General features: G+C 36.4%; 1 protein-coding gene across 1 annotated transcript in view; it reads right to left on the bottom strand.

Annotated features, from left to right (window-relative positions):
- Positions 1-3,596: 3,596 nt before the first annotated feature.
- Ac3 (Adenylate cyclase 3) overlaps positions 3,597-18,850 on the bottom strand; it is a 535,594-nt gene continuing 520,340 nt past the window's right edge. The window contains exons 16-20 of the mRNA XM_071598030.1: positions 18,016-18,098; positions 16,801-16,899; positions 14,913-15,036; positions 13,713-13,837; positions 3,597-6,948 (exon numbers count right to left, since the gene is read on the bottom strand). Coding sequence (XP_071454131.1) covers positions 6,706-6,948; positions 13,713-13,837; positions 14,913-15,036; positions 16,801-16,899; positions 18,016-18,098 — 674 coding nt within the window. The 3' untranslated portion in view covers positions 3,597-6,705. The remainder of the gene's footprint in view (positions 6,949-13,712; positions 13,838-14,912; positions 15,037-16,800; positions 16,900-18,015; positions 18,099-18,850) is intronic.

Raw genomic sequence — 18,850 nt, 5'->3', positions numbered from 1 at the left:
GGATTAATTGGCGAATTAGATCGCATGCAGCGTGGAAGAGATAGATTAGTAAAACGTTGTTATGATAAACTGAGTAGCGTATCAAAACCATAGGAAGGGCTAGGTTGGGAATCACTGACGGAGCGAAGGCTAAATTACAAATTCAAATCTCTTGCATAACTTGTAAGCAGGCCACTTAAGCAATGTTGTTGAAAACGTTTTTCTAGCTCCACCATAGGGCATGCGATATCGTGAAAATAAGAAAAGAAAGATATTTGAATTTGGAATATGTAGTTGAATTGGGTAATTTTCGATAGGAACGATATTTCCTTAATTGTGGAATCTATTTTTGTTTGCCATGCAGGTCAACCCATGGGAATTCCCTGGAAAAATAGCTGATCCTTAGACGGCTCGATAGCACTGGAATGTGAAGTGATGTTCACAAAAATACGGAATTACATCGCAAACACAGTCCGGGAGGTAACTTATATGCTCTAAGCATATAATGCATTTTTATGGCTAATGCTACGCTGGCAAAAATTGCCATTCTGGTTAGAGCAGGGCGTATTTTTGCCTCGGATGTGAATCGTGTCACTTGCCAAGGAAGTAATATGTTTTCAGTGAAAACACGTTCTTCGGTAATAGATTTTAGCGGTGAAACTATTGTTTAAACGCTATTCGGAGGATGGGAAACAATTATATCACTATAATCCAGGCATCATAGAGTAACTGTATCTATCTTACTTAAAATGGGAAGGTATATCGTGATGTACAATTCTTGTTGATATCCACAAATGATCAGTCACTCGAAAATACTGAGTCTTTATGAAAATCGTTTTTAGAAAGCCGTCATCTCTTCATAAAGTTCTGGGATGGCCTTGTTTTACGGCGCCCTCAGAGGAAAACAACTTTTATGATGGATTTAGGGATTCCACCGAACTCCAACAGCCTTGGTTGATTACGGCTCTGGGTCTTTCACCATCATAAACGGCAATTTATGAGCAATCAAATGATTTTTTTGTATTTCACGCCACATTACTGTTTACTTTCTAGGATGAAACTAGTCAATTATGTCTTGCTTCAACTTTTTCCTAACTTGTTCGAAGTATTATCTGCCTATACCGGATTATTTACTCACAGCAATATAAACTATGCTACTAATACACTTGAAATTTTAATATTTAAATTTAATTGCTTTGTGTAATTCTTGTAGGAGACAGCATAATTTATTTACCTCCACACTCCTTGTCTCTTGGATAACTTTGTAAGGCATTCAAAATTCTTCCAATCCGCTTCCAATTTCTTCCAATATTTTTTAGGTATTACCATTAAACTTTCAATATTTGAATATATGTCCAAACGACGAATTAGAGGATAATTGAATCATCAATTAAACATAATGAATAACTGATCGAAGCACTGTCGATGCATTACATCATTAGGTGATGATGTAATACATCGACACCCGGTCGTAAAATAAAAAAAATGTTTATCAAGTGGAAAAGTGCTTCTTTTCATTCATTATGTTAGACCTCTACCACATCACGCCTGAAGCTTCTCAATTTGATCACTTAAGCAGAAAAGATTCACAAATGCAAAGGAGAGTAGAATTGAATTGGAGCTCGAGTTTTACCAAACTATTAGTATTGCAATCACCAAATCTCCATCACGGTGCAAGATGCAAAAGAATGGGTGCCTAAAATTCCATTGCTCTAACATCCAAATAATATTTTAAATATTAGTGTTGAGAAATCCGCTAGGTGGTAAACATTGGAGGATACACCCGAAATATATGAGTTTCGTATTTTTCCACTAGTGTGTATGATAACTACAATAACTGAAACATGCCATCTTGTGCATGCGGAATGCTACTTCATTTGTTATTTTTGGTGGGAACACAACTCACAACTGGAAGAAACTGTGATGACATCGGCAATTGTTTTGATAATGGATAAACAAGTCTAATCCAATCAATATCACGGAAACTAATAAAATGAAAATTTTCATGCATAAAAAAATTATTTCATAACTTTTCCTTAAGAAAGAAAAGCTGAAAATTCAGTTAAAAATAAGACTGCATTGTTCTTTACTCTCGTTTATTTGATCAATGTAAATGTAGTTATTTACAAGGGTTGTATTTTGTTAAACCATAAATGACATTGTAGAAAACTCAACGAGAATTGATGACATTTTATTGCTAAGCATAGATTTTTGCTCAATAAGCAAAAAGGTAAATTACTTGTGCTAGCCATTGATTCACTGTCTATCATTACGAACGGAACAATTTTCCTTTGTTTCATTATTAATTTGACCAAAACTCGTGGACCTTGTAGAGAACACAATCAGATAATATTTGGCGAATCGGTGCGTAACTCTACTCTTTTTGGTGATCAATGTATAAAGTGGATTTATACCGATAACAGGCATTCATTCTTTTTCCTCCGATCCTAATATTTATTCGCGTTACCCAATGGGAGAGGCGTCGGCTCCCAACTCGGGTGTCTAAGGAGTCAAGGTGAATGTTGAAGAAATAGATATCTGCTGATGATGATAGTGATAGCGAAAACGCGAGAGGATCTTCTCTGTGTGCTATGTAACAAGTACTTCGGGAATATAATATAAGGATCAACAAGAAGAAAACTAAAACCCTAGTGCGTGGAAGGGAGAAGATGAAGGAAGATTAAATTGATTGATTCAGGCAGATTTGGTTCAAAGAACCTGAGGTTGCAAACAAGGAAATCGTTCAACAAAATGTTCGTATGGAGCATGGCACTCTACGGATCAGATACCTGGTACATTGTAGGAGAGGAACAGCTAAGGAAAATGGTGCTGAAGAGGAGAATCCTGATCATTGAATGTGAGCACAAAGTGAGGAACGAGGAAGTATAAAGAACAGCAGAATAGGAAAGGTCCATATGGGGAACTCTATGGCAAAGAAGAAATAAATGGATTGGACGACACTTGAGGCACTATGGATATGTTGGTAACGTAATAGAAGAGAAAATTGAAGGAGAGATCCCATGAGGAATACCAGGAGATACATAGGAAAAAATAAAAATTAAGAAAGACGTAAAACAGAAAAGATACCAGGAATGTAACTAAATTCTATTCATTTAGGGGGAAATAACACTGAATACACGTAGAGTAGAATGGAGGGCCACAGAAAAGAAATTCCAGGTTTGAAATACTAATGATAATCATATTGTACGTGTGCGTGTAATTGAACTTTTATATTCTGTGGATAAACAATGATAAAACATTTTAATTACCAGTGGCTTTTTTTTCTATGTCATTACCTTTAATTCATCAAGCCTGATGGATTGGTGTTGACCCACAAGCCTGTAGTCTTTGGTTCAGCTGTAAATTTGTTCCATATCCATATTCTGTGTCATATCTCTGCACAACTATTGGTCAGTGGAATGCCACATTATTGGCGAAGAATAGTTTTCTAGGCCTAATGGTCCATGGTACCATTATGGTAGGCCAATACGATAGCCCCAAATGTTCTTAATTACCTGGCACAGATTTTGGTCATTGCTAAATTTGGAGGATTTTAAATGTATTACAGGATAATGTAAATTTATGTAAATAAAAAAGATGTATTCATTATTGTAAATAATTTATTATAAATGAAAATATTAAAATTACAGTGATCTCTTAGATAAAATGTATGAGGTTTGGAAAATGAACGGGCTTTGATGATCGAAACACAAAAGTGACGATATTCATCCTTAATTATAATCTAGAGACTGCTTTGCCAAAATATACATTTCTGAACACAAGTACAAACAAAACATTTTGGGACACAAAAACTTTCATTTGCCGATCACACACAAATTACTAATTTCAGTGATTTTTTATTTGCTCCCCATTTATTTCATTCAATGAAAACCAAGATGACTAAAGCATTACAGACACACATAAACTGCCTATTTTTAAGCGGTTAAAATCTACAACACGACATCAGGTCACACGCACACACACATAACCTGTGCGTACTCTGAAACAATTTACATTACAATTACATAACACGTGCTGCTGCGCAAATCTACAGCCTCATTAAATCATTCTCTTTACACCAATTGTTTGTTTTTTTAATTACACTAAATAAAATAAAAACGATGCCTCGATTCGGGCTCTAGACAAATTTTTGCTTTCCGTTTAAACACTGCACACACTTGGGGGGGGGAGGTAAAACTTATGCGGTATGAGCTGCGAACGATGACATTTTGGTGGGTTAACTACTCGCCACTGTGGCAACAGTTTTTTTTTTAACATCTTTAATAATTTTTCATCTGTATGTCAAAAGCGGTTCTAATTTATTCAAATGCCAATGAGCATTCGGATGGCAAAGCATCCCTCTAAGCGTCTTAAATCTCTGCCAAATGCATCAAGAGGATGATAATAATAATAATAATTGTCGTATTTCCGCAATCAATCCTAAGATTGCGTCCATCTATAAAAAATTTCTATATAATTATATTTTTCTTCTAACCCTCAACATTTGGCTAGGCTATAAAAAAAATTAATTTAGGCCTATGATCACTTTGAAGTTACGAGAAGTATTAAAATGAAACATCACCACTTAAGTACAACAAATCTGGTGAGATTAAAAACGTTTTCCTAAACATTCATGTGATAAGAACAGTTTTAGATTACTCATACTTCTCGATGGAAATTGCAAATCTAAGGGAAAGTATGAAGTCTTTTCAACCGCAAATATACGGAGAAAAAGTACATCATCGAACCATAATCAAAGCTAATACAAACCCATGAATGTATCTCTAAGTACAGAGAAACGTGGGAACAAAACTACTCCAACTTACCACATTTTTGCGATCTCTAGAATGATTTTTTTTCTATTAAATTAACACCGAGCCTTTTGTTACGTTAACTTGATTGTTCGTCGACATTTATGTAATTATATGCACATGATAATTGAATAATAATTATCCGGTTTTCACTCCCAAGTTAAAAAATAGTGAAAAATTCTTTTCATCTATGAGGAACAGACACTCTTGAACCTCTTATAGAGCGTATAGCTACTTTTTTGTTTTACCAACGATAAGTAAGAGAAGCGAGCTCACATCTCGAAACCCAGGTTACTCAAACCGCCAATCCCTATTTGCATAAATAGAATTAGCAATGTGATGAATTCGGCAGTGGCCGTCCATTTAAATTTGGTTGCGGATCGCAGATGTCACATCATTTGATTTCCATGGTCGATTTTATCATTCCATCTACCAGTGTTCAAACCAATAAAACCACATCGAATGGACTAATATGAAGACAACAAAAACGGAAGCATCTTAGAAGGCAAAAAAATCTGTGCCTACAAGCTCTTTCTCAAAATGGACTCCACTTGGAGATTCAGAATTGCTTGTTTTTTTTACCTCGCTCAACTGCTAGAGAGCATTATATGTATTATATGCATTTATTAATTTATTTCTTAATATATTTTCTCACGTCTTCAAATCAAACCTTCTTCCCTTTACCCTGTTAGTATTCCAACCTTGTGCTTTTCCTCACCTCAAACTCCCAATCGTTGAAGGGAGACGATCGTTAAAATCATGAATCAGAATGACACACTCGTTGGAGATGTCCTTGAGTCGCCTATCCTTGACAAAGCGTTCAACGAACCGCCATTTCCTCGGATCGGGAAAATAAAGAGGTTGAAAAGCTCTTCCTTCTCATTTTTTTATTTCGATCACATTTTCTGACGTCTCCTAATCGCCTTTGCATACAAAAATAGAAGAGGGACTGATAGGGGAGCCCTCACACGCTGAAGACCAATTCGTTTCACGGTCCCCCAAAAAACATCATTTACGGCTCTTATATTTTTTCTCTCGCATCTCCTCACGCAGAGAAACCTTTTCTTACCATTGCTACCACGGTGTTGGCAAAACGACAGCGAAAGGAAGTTCTTCCGTCAACATAATTAGGGTACGTAGGTAAATATTTCCGCCAGTGAAATCCACGACTGTGAATGTAGTCGAGGTAATGCAAAGAGTACCTAAAATCTCACGAGACATTATAAATATAATAAATGCGTTCCGTGATAAATGAATAGATCCTTACACAGAGAAAAAACACTTACATTTCACGATTTCTTCGTATGTAATATATTTAAATTTCTATATTTTATCATAGGATTCTTCTTCATCGTTATAAAGAAACTTAAAAATATTTCTCAAATGATTAAAGTATACTCGGTTGTAAAGAGAAATCAGGCTTTAGAGTGTGAGGAATACTGATTGAATAGTTACAAAAAGCAGCGACGAAGGAAGTATAAAGGTGGGCTGTAAAAAATACCTCCAAAGACGCAGCGCAAAGCAGTGGTGAGAGTGAAAGGACGTACTTTCCATATTCCCTTCCGTTTTCCCTTCCAGTGCTCTTTCTCTGCCCTTGAATTAAATTATCTTTTCCCCAGCAAGAGTCCCTCAGAACGCCCCGCACCGCCCCTCTCGTCCAATAACAGTGCCTCCCTCCAAACTCACTCAATTGGTCCCTACTTTTGCATCCAAATCAATGTGCAATCCCATTTACGACAGCAAGAGAGGAGACAGGCGTCTAGGTTCCCACATCCGCGCCCGTCGGACCGTCCGCGAAAACCGTCCACCGGACGGAGCGCGCTCTACCGTTGACGGGCCGCTTAGTGACCCCAAGACTCTCCCTCGCCACCCCTTCCCACGCACGCGCTCACGGGCGCCGCCTCCTAGGGTCCTCTTACAAGGCGGCGTCCCCGAGGGTGGGAGCGGGGACTACCGGGGTCGGCTCAGGCGTGCTCCCAGAGATGGCGGGAGACGGGGAGGCCTCTCTCGTCCCCCCTTCGTCCCCTCCAGATGGCCTGGACTCCTTGCCTATGAGGTAATAGGTCATGAGCTGGCCCTTGCCCTTCACGTACACGAGCCCGCGCTGCTCGAAGGTGTAGCCGAAGGGGCGGAGGATCTCCGAAGTCTCCTCGGTCACCTGTGGAGGGCAAAACAAAAAGGAAAAACTGATCAGTATATGTATCCTGAAAGAATCAAATTAGAGTAACTCGAAGTCTTGCAAACAGAATATGCGAAGCGAAGTCTTGAAAACAGAATATGGCGCAAGTATTCGGTATTATTCAAGAGGATGAGCCTAGTTGGAGGCTGTTGCGATATGTGTGAGAAGCAGAAGGGGGAAATAAATATGTACGGAAAGGAAAACAAATGAGGAAGCATGGGGTGAAGCAGAATGGGCACCCTAGTTATAAAAAATCACTGAAGAGCGCGCAGGTAAATTAGCGGAGTGGAAGTAGTGGCGTTAGCTAGGAGAAACAATGTTGTTTTTAGTAGTTACCATGCCCTGGCCTGGTAACCATCGAGGCTTTGTCGTAGAAACGTTCGTTAAGAACAATAATAGTGTGGTGGGGGCGCAGATGGAGCTGTGGTTTAGCTATGAAACGCATTTTCACCTCTCCAGCTAATAAGATAAAACTTTCGTTACTGGGCGACTGACAACCCTCTCGAACTTCACCCAAGACCTCTTCATAGCCCCAAAGTGACATTTTGGTGCGCTGTGTCTACCATAGGCATTATTGGGTCTTACTTTTTTGAATCTCGAGGTTCAACTGTTACCGTGAACTCTGTGCGCTATTGTGAGATGCTGGAGAACTTTTTACTCCCCAAAATGGAAGAGAATGTTGAAGAATATGACACAGAAGCCTTTGGGTGTCAACAGAATGGTGCCACGGACCATACTGCCCGTCGTTCACGCCAAATCCTGCAAGAACAATTTCTCGACCACCTGATCTCCTTACTAGGGCCCCCTCGCAACCGCGGATTTGAGCCCAAGTGATTTTTTTCTTTGGGAATATCTCAAAGCTGAGGTTTACAAATTTTGACACATATCATCGTTGGAATAACGCAAGATATGCTGAGAAGAGATTTTGAAAACTTTTTTTAAAGACTCAACATGTGCATCGGCCACCAAGTTAGTCTGGGTGAAATAAAATTTGAAATTAAATGAATTTTTAAAATAGTGAAAATTTCACCTGGGTGAAATAATTTTTAAAACCTAATGGAAAAAATTACAGATTCAATTTACAGAAATAAAAATCTTTTTTTAATTTTCTTGGTTGTTTTTTTTACAATCTACCTGTCAAATTAGGGAGTCCATTCTGCTCCACCCTGTTTTTGGAATATTAGGGGAGAAAAGAGTTATTGGGAGAAATTGAAAGAGGACAAGAAAACTAGTTTCGTGGTAATTTAAGAGGTGATGGAATGTTGAAGTCTTTGATAAAGTTACCCAAACAAGGTACCACGATATGGCAAAAAATGCGTGAACTTATGCTCGTTAGACGGAATGAAGGGTTGCGGAAGGCAGAGGGAAATGAAGAAAAATTATAAAAATGAAGGATGTCACGTCGTGTCGTTGTGTCGTGGGACTAGAAGTTTAGCGGCGGTTAGTCAGCGTGTTTCCATTCCCAATCTGTCTTACCCGGTACAATACAGTTAATTTAAATACGGTATTATTCGGAATACGTGTTCAATGAAGGACCAGATGTCTAACAAGGTGAGGTAGCAGAATAGGTACGGCTCAGACCTCGGATTCAAGTCACAGGCGATTCCATTGGATACCAAGAGATTGAACAAGGACTGTTTCCCCGTTATTGTCCTGTTGATGTGACAAAACCACACTCCTTAAAGGGTAAGTCCCTGGGTGATCCAAGACCCTAACCTATCAAAACTCAACTACTGTCGATTACTATGATTTAAAGGAAGGAATCAGATGTAGTTCAGAGATTTTAACCAACAGTTACATGCGTGATGAGAATGAACTTCATGACATATCTGTGAAAAAATACAAATTGCTATCACCCAATAAGTTATTCTTGTTGCTAAAATGTTTTATGATGCCAATAAGGGCAAGCCCAATCCGGAGGATATTAAAGGGGGGGTGTTAGAAACGGAAGAGTGTAGAAAGAGTTGGGGCTTTCTCTTCCTCTCCAAGCGTAAAGAGTGAGGGAGAAGAGTCGCCTATGGGGAGGGTTTGCCTAAGGAAGAAGAGTTTTGGATGGGAAAATTGATGGTTAAAAACTAAAAGAGGAAACTAGGGTTATGAATTAGAATTGAGACTAACGCTGATGAAAAAATAAAGTAGAAATTGTCAACAATGAATCCTTTCCAAATGCTTGCAACACGTCCAGACGGTTCGTCTTTTACCGAATGTGGATAACCATAGCGGTGATCTAAGGAAGATTCTATCGATAGAGAAACTCAGTTTGGAATAAAACACGGTGAGATAGTTAAATTACGCGTTAAATCTTTTAGGTTAATGGAAAATGTATCTCCTTTTGAATGAGGCTAAAACTTTTTTACAGATCTCATCGTATTACGATAGAACAGGTCATGAAGATAAGGTAAGAAGACTGACCAATTTGTGACGTAGAAGTGACAAATTGAAGACGTCATTCCGTCCGTATTCGATAAGGGATCAGAAAAATAGCAAATGACAACCCTAAGGGGAAAACTTATTCTACGCACCCTAGTACGTTGTCAATGTTTCATCTAACCCCTATTTGTCATTTTAACTAGGAGCACGAGTCGTCAAAATTATTTCCATGCTTTGATTACTAAAAATATTTAGTGGGAACTAAATATTTAGGAGCCAAATCTTTATTTAGCATACCTAATGCTGAATTTATTCCATACACCTTACATGCTACAATGTAGATGCAGAGGTACACGATCTTCATAGTGAGTAGAGTGAAGAAAAAAAACCTTAAATGGTGGAGATGAAACTGTCTTGGTGTGACGGTGGCATCACATTTATTTTACCACACTGAATTGGGTGCATAATAATAGCTTACATGATTACCACGTTCACTTAAAAATTTAAACTGCTGACGTGTTAAACAAATAAGCAACTGTTCTATCATTAATTTCTAGTTCAAAACAGCTTTGTAAGTTTTCTGAAAGTTGTTCAGTTCAAAGTTGGAAGCTTTAAGAATATTTTCATGAGAACATGAAATTCGGAAGACCAAGCAACGTAAAAAAATATGCGTGGCAGAATATTTATAAATACCGAGGACAATGAAGCCTCCGAATTTATATGTCAGGACGAGGGAAATACTAGCACCGCACACAATATTGCCAAATTAGACCTTCTGGAGGAAATCAAAGGAATAACTTTCAGTTGTGACAGCTATAAACACTCTTTCTTTCCTTAAAATATTAACAAAGATTGGTTGACTTGCACTTACGAAAAGATTATCTTTAAGATGAATCGAGTGGATTTTTTTGGATCAAATCATTCTTAGAGCTTATTTCTACCGAAGAAACTTGGATTGGCGGATTGACCATGCAGAATACTTAGTCCTATAGAAATGTCTATTTCCTGGTAGTATTCTTGAATTTTTTCTTTGTATTGGGATAAGTTTGAATTTACCCGCTATATTAGAGTAAAAAATTAAAATTATTTACATCAGACCCATACGGCATCCCAAAATAAGTAATAAATTTAGGAGTACCGGCTTAGACGAGTGGTTAACGGGTTAAGACAATGGATAAAGCTTATAAGAAGAGGGGAATAAGTAATAAATTTAGGAGTACCGACTTAGACGAGTGGTTAAAGGGTTAAGACAATGGATAAAGCTTATAAGAAGAGGGGAATTAATTGGACAAGTCCTGAGGTACGATAGCTTAGGGATGTCATCTCCACGGATCGCATTCTAACAGTGGATTTGGATATGAGAAAATTATCTGCTAGATTTGTGCCGGGAACTTTGACACAGGATCACAAACGCATCGGAACGAAAATTTACGAAAAATATTTGACCCGTTTTAAGAGCAACCAAAAAGATTTACTGCGGCGGTTTGTGACCACATATGAAACTTGGGTCCACTACCCCAAAAACAAAACAGCAGTCAAAGTAGTAGAAACATGTTGATTCACCACCGCCAAAGAAAGCAGAGGCAATACGGTCGGATTGAAAGGTGATTGCTTCAGTTTTTCCTGGGCTTCGAAAGGGATTCTGCTCGTATGAGAAGGGTTTGATGGAAAATCTTAAGTGGAAGGAGGAATGAAGAGCTTGGAGGGCAACAAAACGCTTGAGTATTGCACTTGCGGAAAGTCATCTTGAAGTTTAAAGAACTGCGGGATATACCAAGGCAGTAAATTTTAGCGGAGTTATCAGCTAATGTAAATTCATACATTTTTATGAGCAATAATCATTTGCCTTGCCCGGGATTCGAACCCAAATCCCTCGATCTTCGGCCGAGCGCAACGCGCGCGACTACGATCACTTGTGGCATTGTATTGAATGCACTTCGTCACAGCGTCGTGTTCCTTTAAAGGTCCTAGAAAATAAAAGAGTAAAAGAACTTAGGATATTTTCATTTGCCAAAGGACTCCGTCGGATATCGAGGTTTCCGGGTTTTAATCCCCGTCAAAGTGAATTACTATTTTTTTTAAACTTCAGTATTGATGAATTTTCATCTTATAATTGCATCTTCCCACAAGATATGATCGTACCAGGAAGAATACCTTCTCTTTAAAACTTATTGCATACCATTTTTTTTAAATATTTCCTACACCATGATTGGCAGTTATTAGGTGTCATTATTAACGCATGGATTAAATCCATAATTCCTTAACCACAATTCATAATAATGGAACAAATGCGTCTCCAAAACATAAGAGCAGTTTGTTTCTTTTTTGCATTAATGAAATATTTCGTCATATATTTGCCCATGCCCACGTGGACAACCACATTTATTACAATCTCTACATGAACATCGACACCGACCTCAATATCGCCTAAGAAATGTCGACGATCCCTTAAGCCAGGGTCGACAGGTCGAAATCAAAGTTAATGTCGGCACCCACTCGACATATCGTAGTTTCGCAGCGGCACTAGCCTTGTCATGTCCGAGACGTACCTAACTTTAATAATGAAAAAGTGAGGATTAATGCACGATTGACAGTTATGAAATGTTAAAACTCTCCAACCCTAACAAAAGTCAATTGAAAAGAACTGAACGTAATCAAACGTAAAACTGATGCGTACATGTTCATGGCGTTCTATAGCTTTTACATCTTCGACAGCATAAAGATCATCGACATCAAATACGACTGGATGAATTATTTTAATTGTTCAGACGATAATAAAATGAAAACTTAAATGGGTCACAGCTTAAAAACGATGAAATTGACGCGTAATACAGCTTTTCCTACCTTGAAATTATTTATTACTACAACGATAGTTACTATCTAATACCCATATAATACAATAATCCACCGTTCCCTTACCAAAAAAAACTATTTCTTCACTTCGATGAAGCCGAAAGCCATAGAAGAGGCAGAACACGTAGACCACGCCTGCGAGCCAATTTCCTATGATTCAGTCTTCGCACCAAGTTAACTTCCATTAGGAACTGACTGTTTTTTCACCAGAGAACTAAATGGTGACGACGAGGGGCTGCTTTAGAATTCCAACAGCGTAGTTATCAAGGGTCGAGTTCTATCACAAAAAGCTCTATCACGTGAGGCAGATGGGGTTGCATAGGAGATGGTGAATTGACGTTACAAGCTTCAATGTCCCTCATTTCCACTTGAAATTAATTCATACCAATGCCTTATTTCATATCATATCCCTTTTGTACTAATTATTGCTCATTGCTGTCAAATCCCTTTCGTCTTTGTTACATTTATTCTTTGCTTCATACATGCAACTCCTTGTTACCGTGACAGTTTCTTCGACTATATTCACCCACATCTTCCTCCGTCTACTCCGTCCTCTTCCTTCTTTTGGTGTTTTGACCAAGTTACCAGAGTGCGTTTCCTTTTCAAAATGAAATATTTGAGAATCTTTCAAAATTATGCAACTTTTCCAAAAATAATTATGTCAATTTCATCTTCAATTGTCATGGAGTGGAAGTTTAAAATTAAAAAAATTGATGTAAATTGCGAGGAGTAATCATACAGCATTAGTCAATGAAATAAAAACGCTTTGAGAATAAATTATTGAAAACGCACAAATATGGTGATACCTATAACTACGAAAAACCTATAAATGACCAAAACTCGTTTTCAAATGATTTTGAAACATTTTGTGACCAATCATGTGGCTTCCAGCGAAATAGAAGTGTAGAGTAAATGTTTTTAAAAAATGACCTCGACTGATCCGATGAATCCATGAAACAATGTTTCGTTTCCTCATTTAGTTTTGGGCCGTGAGCTTTGAAAACTCTGAGAAACTACTTCGAAAATCATCACAAAAAATATTCCAGGTCTTCGATTTATTATATTTATTATACAACTCAAAATGAGAACGAAATATATTTTTACATGGGCATAAAACATTTCGCCGTCCTCCTTAGTGATGTGGGGATTCTCTGTCCATTATACACGGATGGTATAAGGACTTCCATCGACAAAAATCTTCTTCTTAAAAATAAGATACTGATTCATGAAGGCAATTCTTGGCGATTAAAATTAGTATTCAACGCTTAAGAAGAACCCAGTTCTTACAAGTCCAGTATCCCACTTCAGTGCTCAACACTAATTTCAAGGTTAGAATCCAACATTTTGTGTCCAACTTAAACTTTAAATTAATAATCAATATATTTCCTAAATATTTTTCGTCAGAAAGTGAATGAGATCACATTGAACCATAACTAGAAAACTAACAGCCATATAAAGACAATTGGGATAATTTTCTTCATCTCTGGTGCTTTGAATTGCCCATAGGTATTTCAGTATACCTGAATGCATCCAGCCTTTCCCGTGCTCTCCATGCGGGAAGCAACGTTGACGGAGTTTCCCCAGATATCGTAGTGCGGCTTCCTTGCTCCGATGACGCCGGCAGTAATTGGGCCGTGGTTGATACCTAAATGGACAGAGAAAGGAATTGAAAATTGAATTTGAAAGGCTCTTTGCTACTTTTTGAACAACTACCCAGTGAGGAAGAAATTGACTGGGCTGGTGAGCACTTCATAGCATGAGTGCATTTTTTGATTTTAGTAAGGAAATGGATATAAGAAAAATCGTTATCAAACCTATGAATGAAAGTGCCACTTTTGACATTCGAACAAAGATAAATGGTCTCAAAAATTCTAACCCATGTGAAGTAAATAGATATCACTTGATATCAAACATACAAAAATAAAATATTTCAAGTATTGGATGCAACTAAGTGGATTACACAGGAATGTGTAGCGAATTGTTACTCCCTTCATCAATTTCATATCGTATTAAGAGATTTTAATAAATCTGTCAATCACTTCAGCATTCCTTAACATGGGAAACGGGAATTAAGTTGGCAATAAACTGACGAATTTGTCAGACAGTACAAATGTGACGTCTTTGAAAATACCGTAATGCTTGTTTTTTTAGTTAGGCAAAAAGGTTTTTTTAGGGATTATTATATATTATTAATATAGTAATCATAAATAAATTTTAAATGACATTATTATTACTGACATACTTATTCGCTCCAAATAGGGTACATACAATTCATTCTTGAATTAAATAGTTTTTGGTTTAAAACCATCAAGTATTAATACCAATATACGAATCATTCAAAATGTTACTTTACTCAAGTATTACATAAAAAATAATAGCTATACTACTAGTAAATGGATTCAGCTGCAAGATTCATCAGTAAGCCATGCCCTATTGCAAAATAATTTTCGAATGAGGAAACCATTCCACATCTCAAACTGCGGATTAATTTTGATAACGGTTTTGACGTTCTCTATCGATTTGCTTCAAAAAGAAGAGATATGATAGCTTCATCTAGAAACTACTGCACATATTTCAATCATCCCGTTGGTAAAATGATGATGAAAAAAAGATATTTTTTTTACTAATGCCTTTCTCCAAAAGGAGAATTTGACCCTGAACTCACGTAGCAAAACAGCAGTCGATAAAAGCAAAAGCTTTCAAGGGAGCCTTCCTCTTACCCATTTTGAGCACAAAGTGGTTGAAGCTTTGCTCGTTGATCCCCGTGAGGGCGCTCTTCAACTCGAATGCAAAGTCCACGAGGAGAGCCAAGTGAGCCCAGCGAACCAAATGAGGGTCCTCCGGCTGTCGATTGGAAGGAAGAAAGAGAACACAACTACAATCAGTGAAATATTTATGCACCTGCCATTCATGCCGAACCACCATGTATTATGACAACCGAGAACGTTGCCGCAAAATAATTTTTTGGTAATGAAGTGATTGACAAAATATTCATCTTAAGGGTTGACGCTAATTTCAATACATTTTTACATTAAAGAGGAGGTACCGAGCATAACTTAAATACCATAGGATGCATTTATCTATAAAGACAGAGAAAAATTCGATAAAACTAATCACCATAAAAAAACCTGAAAAACTCTAATAGGTGAGTTTTTCACTGCATGATCATAAGAAAAAAGGAAATGTACAAAAGCTATTTATTTAAGGTATATATATATATATATATATATATATATATATATATATATATATATATATATATATGGTAAATGAAACAAGGTTATGCGGTGTTAGAGATAGAGAAAAATACCAAAATTTGATGGCAAAAGCTATATCAAGTGGAATAGTATCATAGAATTTTTTTGGACCAGAACGGTCCAAGTACGTAAGGCACATAAGGTGATGACTTGCATTAGGCCAAGCTTTCACAAGGATGAAGAAATTAATGGCAGCGAGTTGACATTGGACGATGAAGAATATTAAGCAAAGGCTCGTCATAACTTTGATATTCACAATCGTTTCGTATGGCGGGGAAACATAGTAATTGAAGCAGGATGATAGTCATGGATTTGTGCATTTTGAAATATTGGTGTGGAGAAAGATGGAAAATGTAGAGTCGACAGAAAGAGAAATAATGAGGAAGTGTGGTTAAGGAGGATAGGTGATTTTTTGGATTCAGGGCGTTTTTATTGACAATTGGATGTTGAAGACTGTGACAGAGAGGAGAATATTAGGCAATCAAGGAAGGAATAGGATTAGTATTTTGGATGAAATAAAGGGAAAAAAATAAGTATGCAGAATTTAAGAGTGACTTGCTGTTGTTCCCGATTACATGTTACGGCAGTTAGAACAATTTTACGGGCTTTGTACACCCAAAATCTACCTTAACTGCTAGAATATCAAATAATAATCAATCAAATAATGTATGCAGTTACAGGTAGGACAGTGGAATAAAATGCAATTGATAAAACATTAATTTGATGCCAGCGTCACGACAATGATTACATGAGTACTCATATTTACTTTCATTTTATATATTAAACATATATAAAATGAAAGTAAATATGAGTACTCATGTAATCATTGTCGTGACGCTGGCATCAAGTTTAGTGAAACAGATACACAAAAAGAATAAGAAAAAGACTGCTGCAAAAATCACAGGAAAAGAAAATGTCGGGGATGTATATATAAATACATATATACGTATATATATATATATATATATATATATATATATATATATATATATATATAATAATGAATAAATTGACCATATATATATATATATATATATATATATATATATATATATATATATATATATATATATATATATATGGTCAATTTATTCATTATATTTAAAATGATACGGGTTAGCGATTGCTAAACTAATTTAGAAGTTCTACAACTGTCTCGCGTTTTCATTTTGTCTTCCATCTCTATAAAAATTACAATCTTAACTGCTGAATTACTTTATCGGCTATAATTATTAGATCATTAAATAACACTGATTTTGTAAAACAGCATGTTGTTCACCTAATTCTTGCAACAGTTACGCACAAAATAAGTTAAATTTGATAAATAGAAATATATTCAAGGCTCACAAACCTTAACGCTATGTGAAGGGTTCAAACCACTAGCAGCCATGTATGTTGATCCGATTGTCTTGATTTTTATGATGTCTTGAAACGGGGGACGCTCCAGTAGCTGAAATCGATAGATAAATCACATACTTATTCATTATAAGTTCTTAGGACGGTCGCAGAGGATGCGACAGAGCATGAATGGCTTCCCTGTATGTTGCTTGTAAAATATTCAAACTTACTTTTATATAGTAACTTTAAAATCATTATTTTTTCCACCGTACTAAAAAAGAAGAAATTAAATATTCACGGTTATATTACTCCCCCCCACAATGATATCTCTAAATATATTCTTCCAAAGAAATTCATTCCCTTAAAAAGTCTACAATGAATCCCATTGTAGCAACTATGATCTGTCTTGCAAACGAGTCATCCTAAGTTATCTCCGTCTAATCATTGTTGTTAAAATGTTAATGTGTTAGCACGACTTTAAAATAGCCAAAATATCAGCATTAATGTCAAGCATTCCTGGAAATCCGTTATACTTTCGTAATTAAAGGAATAAAATTATTATTGTGAATCGAGGCTTTTTTGAGTCATTGGCATAATTTATTTCAGTTCAGTCTATGAGATAAAATTAAATTTTGATCTTAATCATAGACAGCAGGTTCCGAGAACGATAATTTCTGATTTGGTAATACAAAATGTGTCTATTTTTACAAATAAAACCACAAGAATGTTTCTCACCCAGCCAAATAAAATATATTAGCGAGGAAGAGAGCATAAAAAATGCTCAACAATTTATTATTGCAATTCTGAGATGCTCATTGACTTTCATTAATTCTCTGAAAATGGCGAATCCATCGTTCGTGCGTTTTTCAAACTTCTCTTATAGCAATGCCCACGCTAATTTTTCATTCTTTTATGATCCATTATTCCTCACCATATTTTTTCTCATATTTTTTTAACCGCAAACACTCTTCAAGTATTCATTGCATTAAGTTAAAATGCATTCCCATTTTCCCAAACCCAAGCTTTTGTTAAAATTTTGCAACAATGCATATCGGTAGGCGTTCAATTTTTATACACGATACATTTCTGTATCCCAGGTCAAACATCCCTTTTTTAAATAAATTATTCAGCCGCCATCAGTCTTTCTACCTGAATTTTCAACCCTTTATAATCTCGAGGAAAGGGAACATTCTCAAATATCCTGGTCGAAATGATACGAGGCACTCACCGCATCGAAGTCTGATATCACTTCGTTGAGGAAGCGCAAACACTCCAATCCTTGATTATTCACCGTTTCTTCTGAGTAGAAATCTGCAACGAAAGAGGTGATAATTTCAAACTCAACGCACAAACTTAAGTGTTAAATGTCCATAAGCTCTTTTTAGCTTTGTTTCCATAATTTAAAATTGAAAGGGTAAATGCATTTATTGTATGTCGTTCAGCAACCCTTTGTATAGGGTTTTTACTAGGTGAGCAATGCCACGCCCTCCCTAGCTTTTCCCACAAACCTCTGCTTTGCTTAGACTTTCCTTATTTTATTGTTCCCTATCTTCACTGTCATTTACTTTGAGTATGTATGTATGTGTAGGTGTATCGTTAATTTATATATGCATATGTATGTATGTATGGGTGTATATGTGCGTAATTATGTATGGATTTATGTATGTGTATGTATGTATGTATATGTGTGTGTGTATGTATGTATGTGCGTATACACATGTATGCATGTATATATATATATATATATATACATATATATATACACACACACACATATATATATATATATATATATATATATATATATATATATATATATATATATATATGTGTATATATATATATATATATATATACATATATATATTTAATGTGGACTGAAGTGTGAAACGTATTGTTTTGGAGGTGAATGTCGATATCTAGGAAGGTAATATTTGAGTCGGATATAGAAGAAGTGTTTAAACCAACTAATAAGCAACAATATCTTCATTTCGACAGCTGCCATCCACCTCACACAAAGCGCTCCATCCCATTCTCACTCTCTATCCGTGGCTTCCGTCTCT

The sequence above is a fragment of the Hetaerina americana genome, unplaced genomic scaffold, assembly GCF_022747635.1.
Source record: "Hetaerina americana unplaced genomic scaffold, ioHetAmer1.1.p SCAF_9, whole genome shotgun sequence".
Lineage (NCBI taxonomy): Eukaryota > Metazoa > Arthropoda > Insecta > Odonata > Calopterygidae > Hetaerina > Hetaerina americana.
This window is presented reverse-complemented; position numbering and strand designations above follow the sequence as displayed.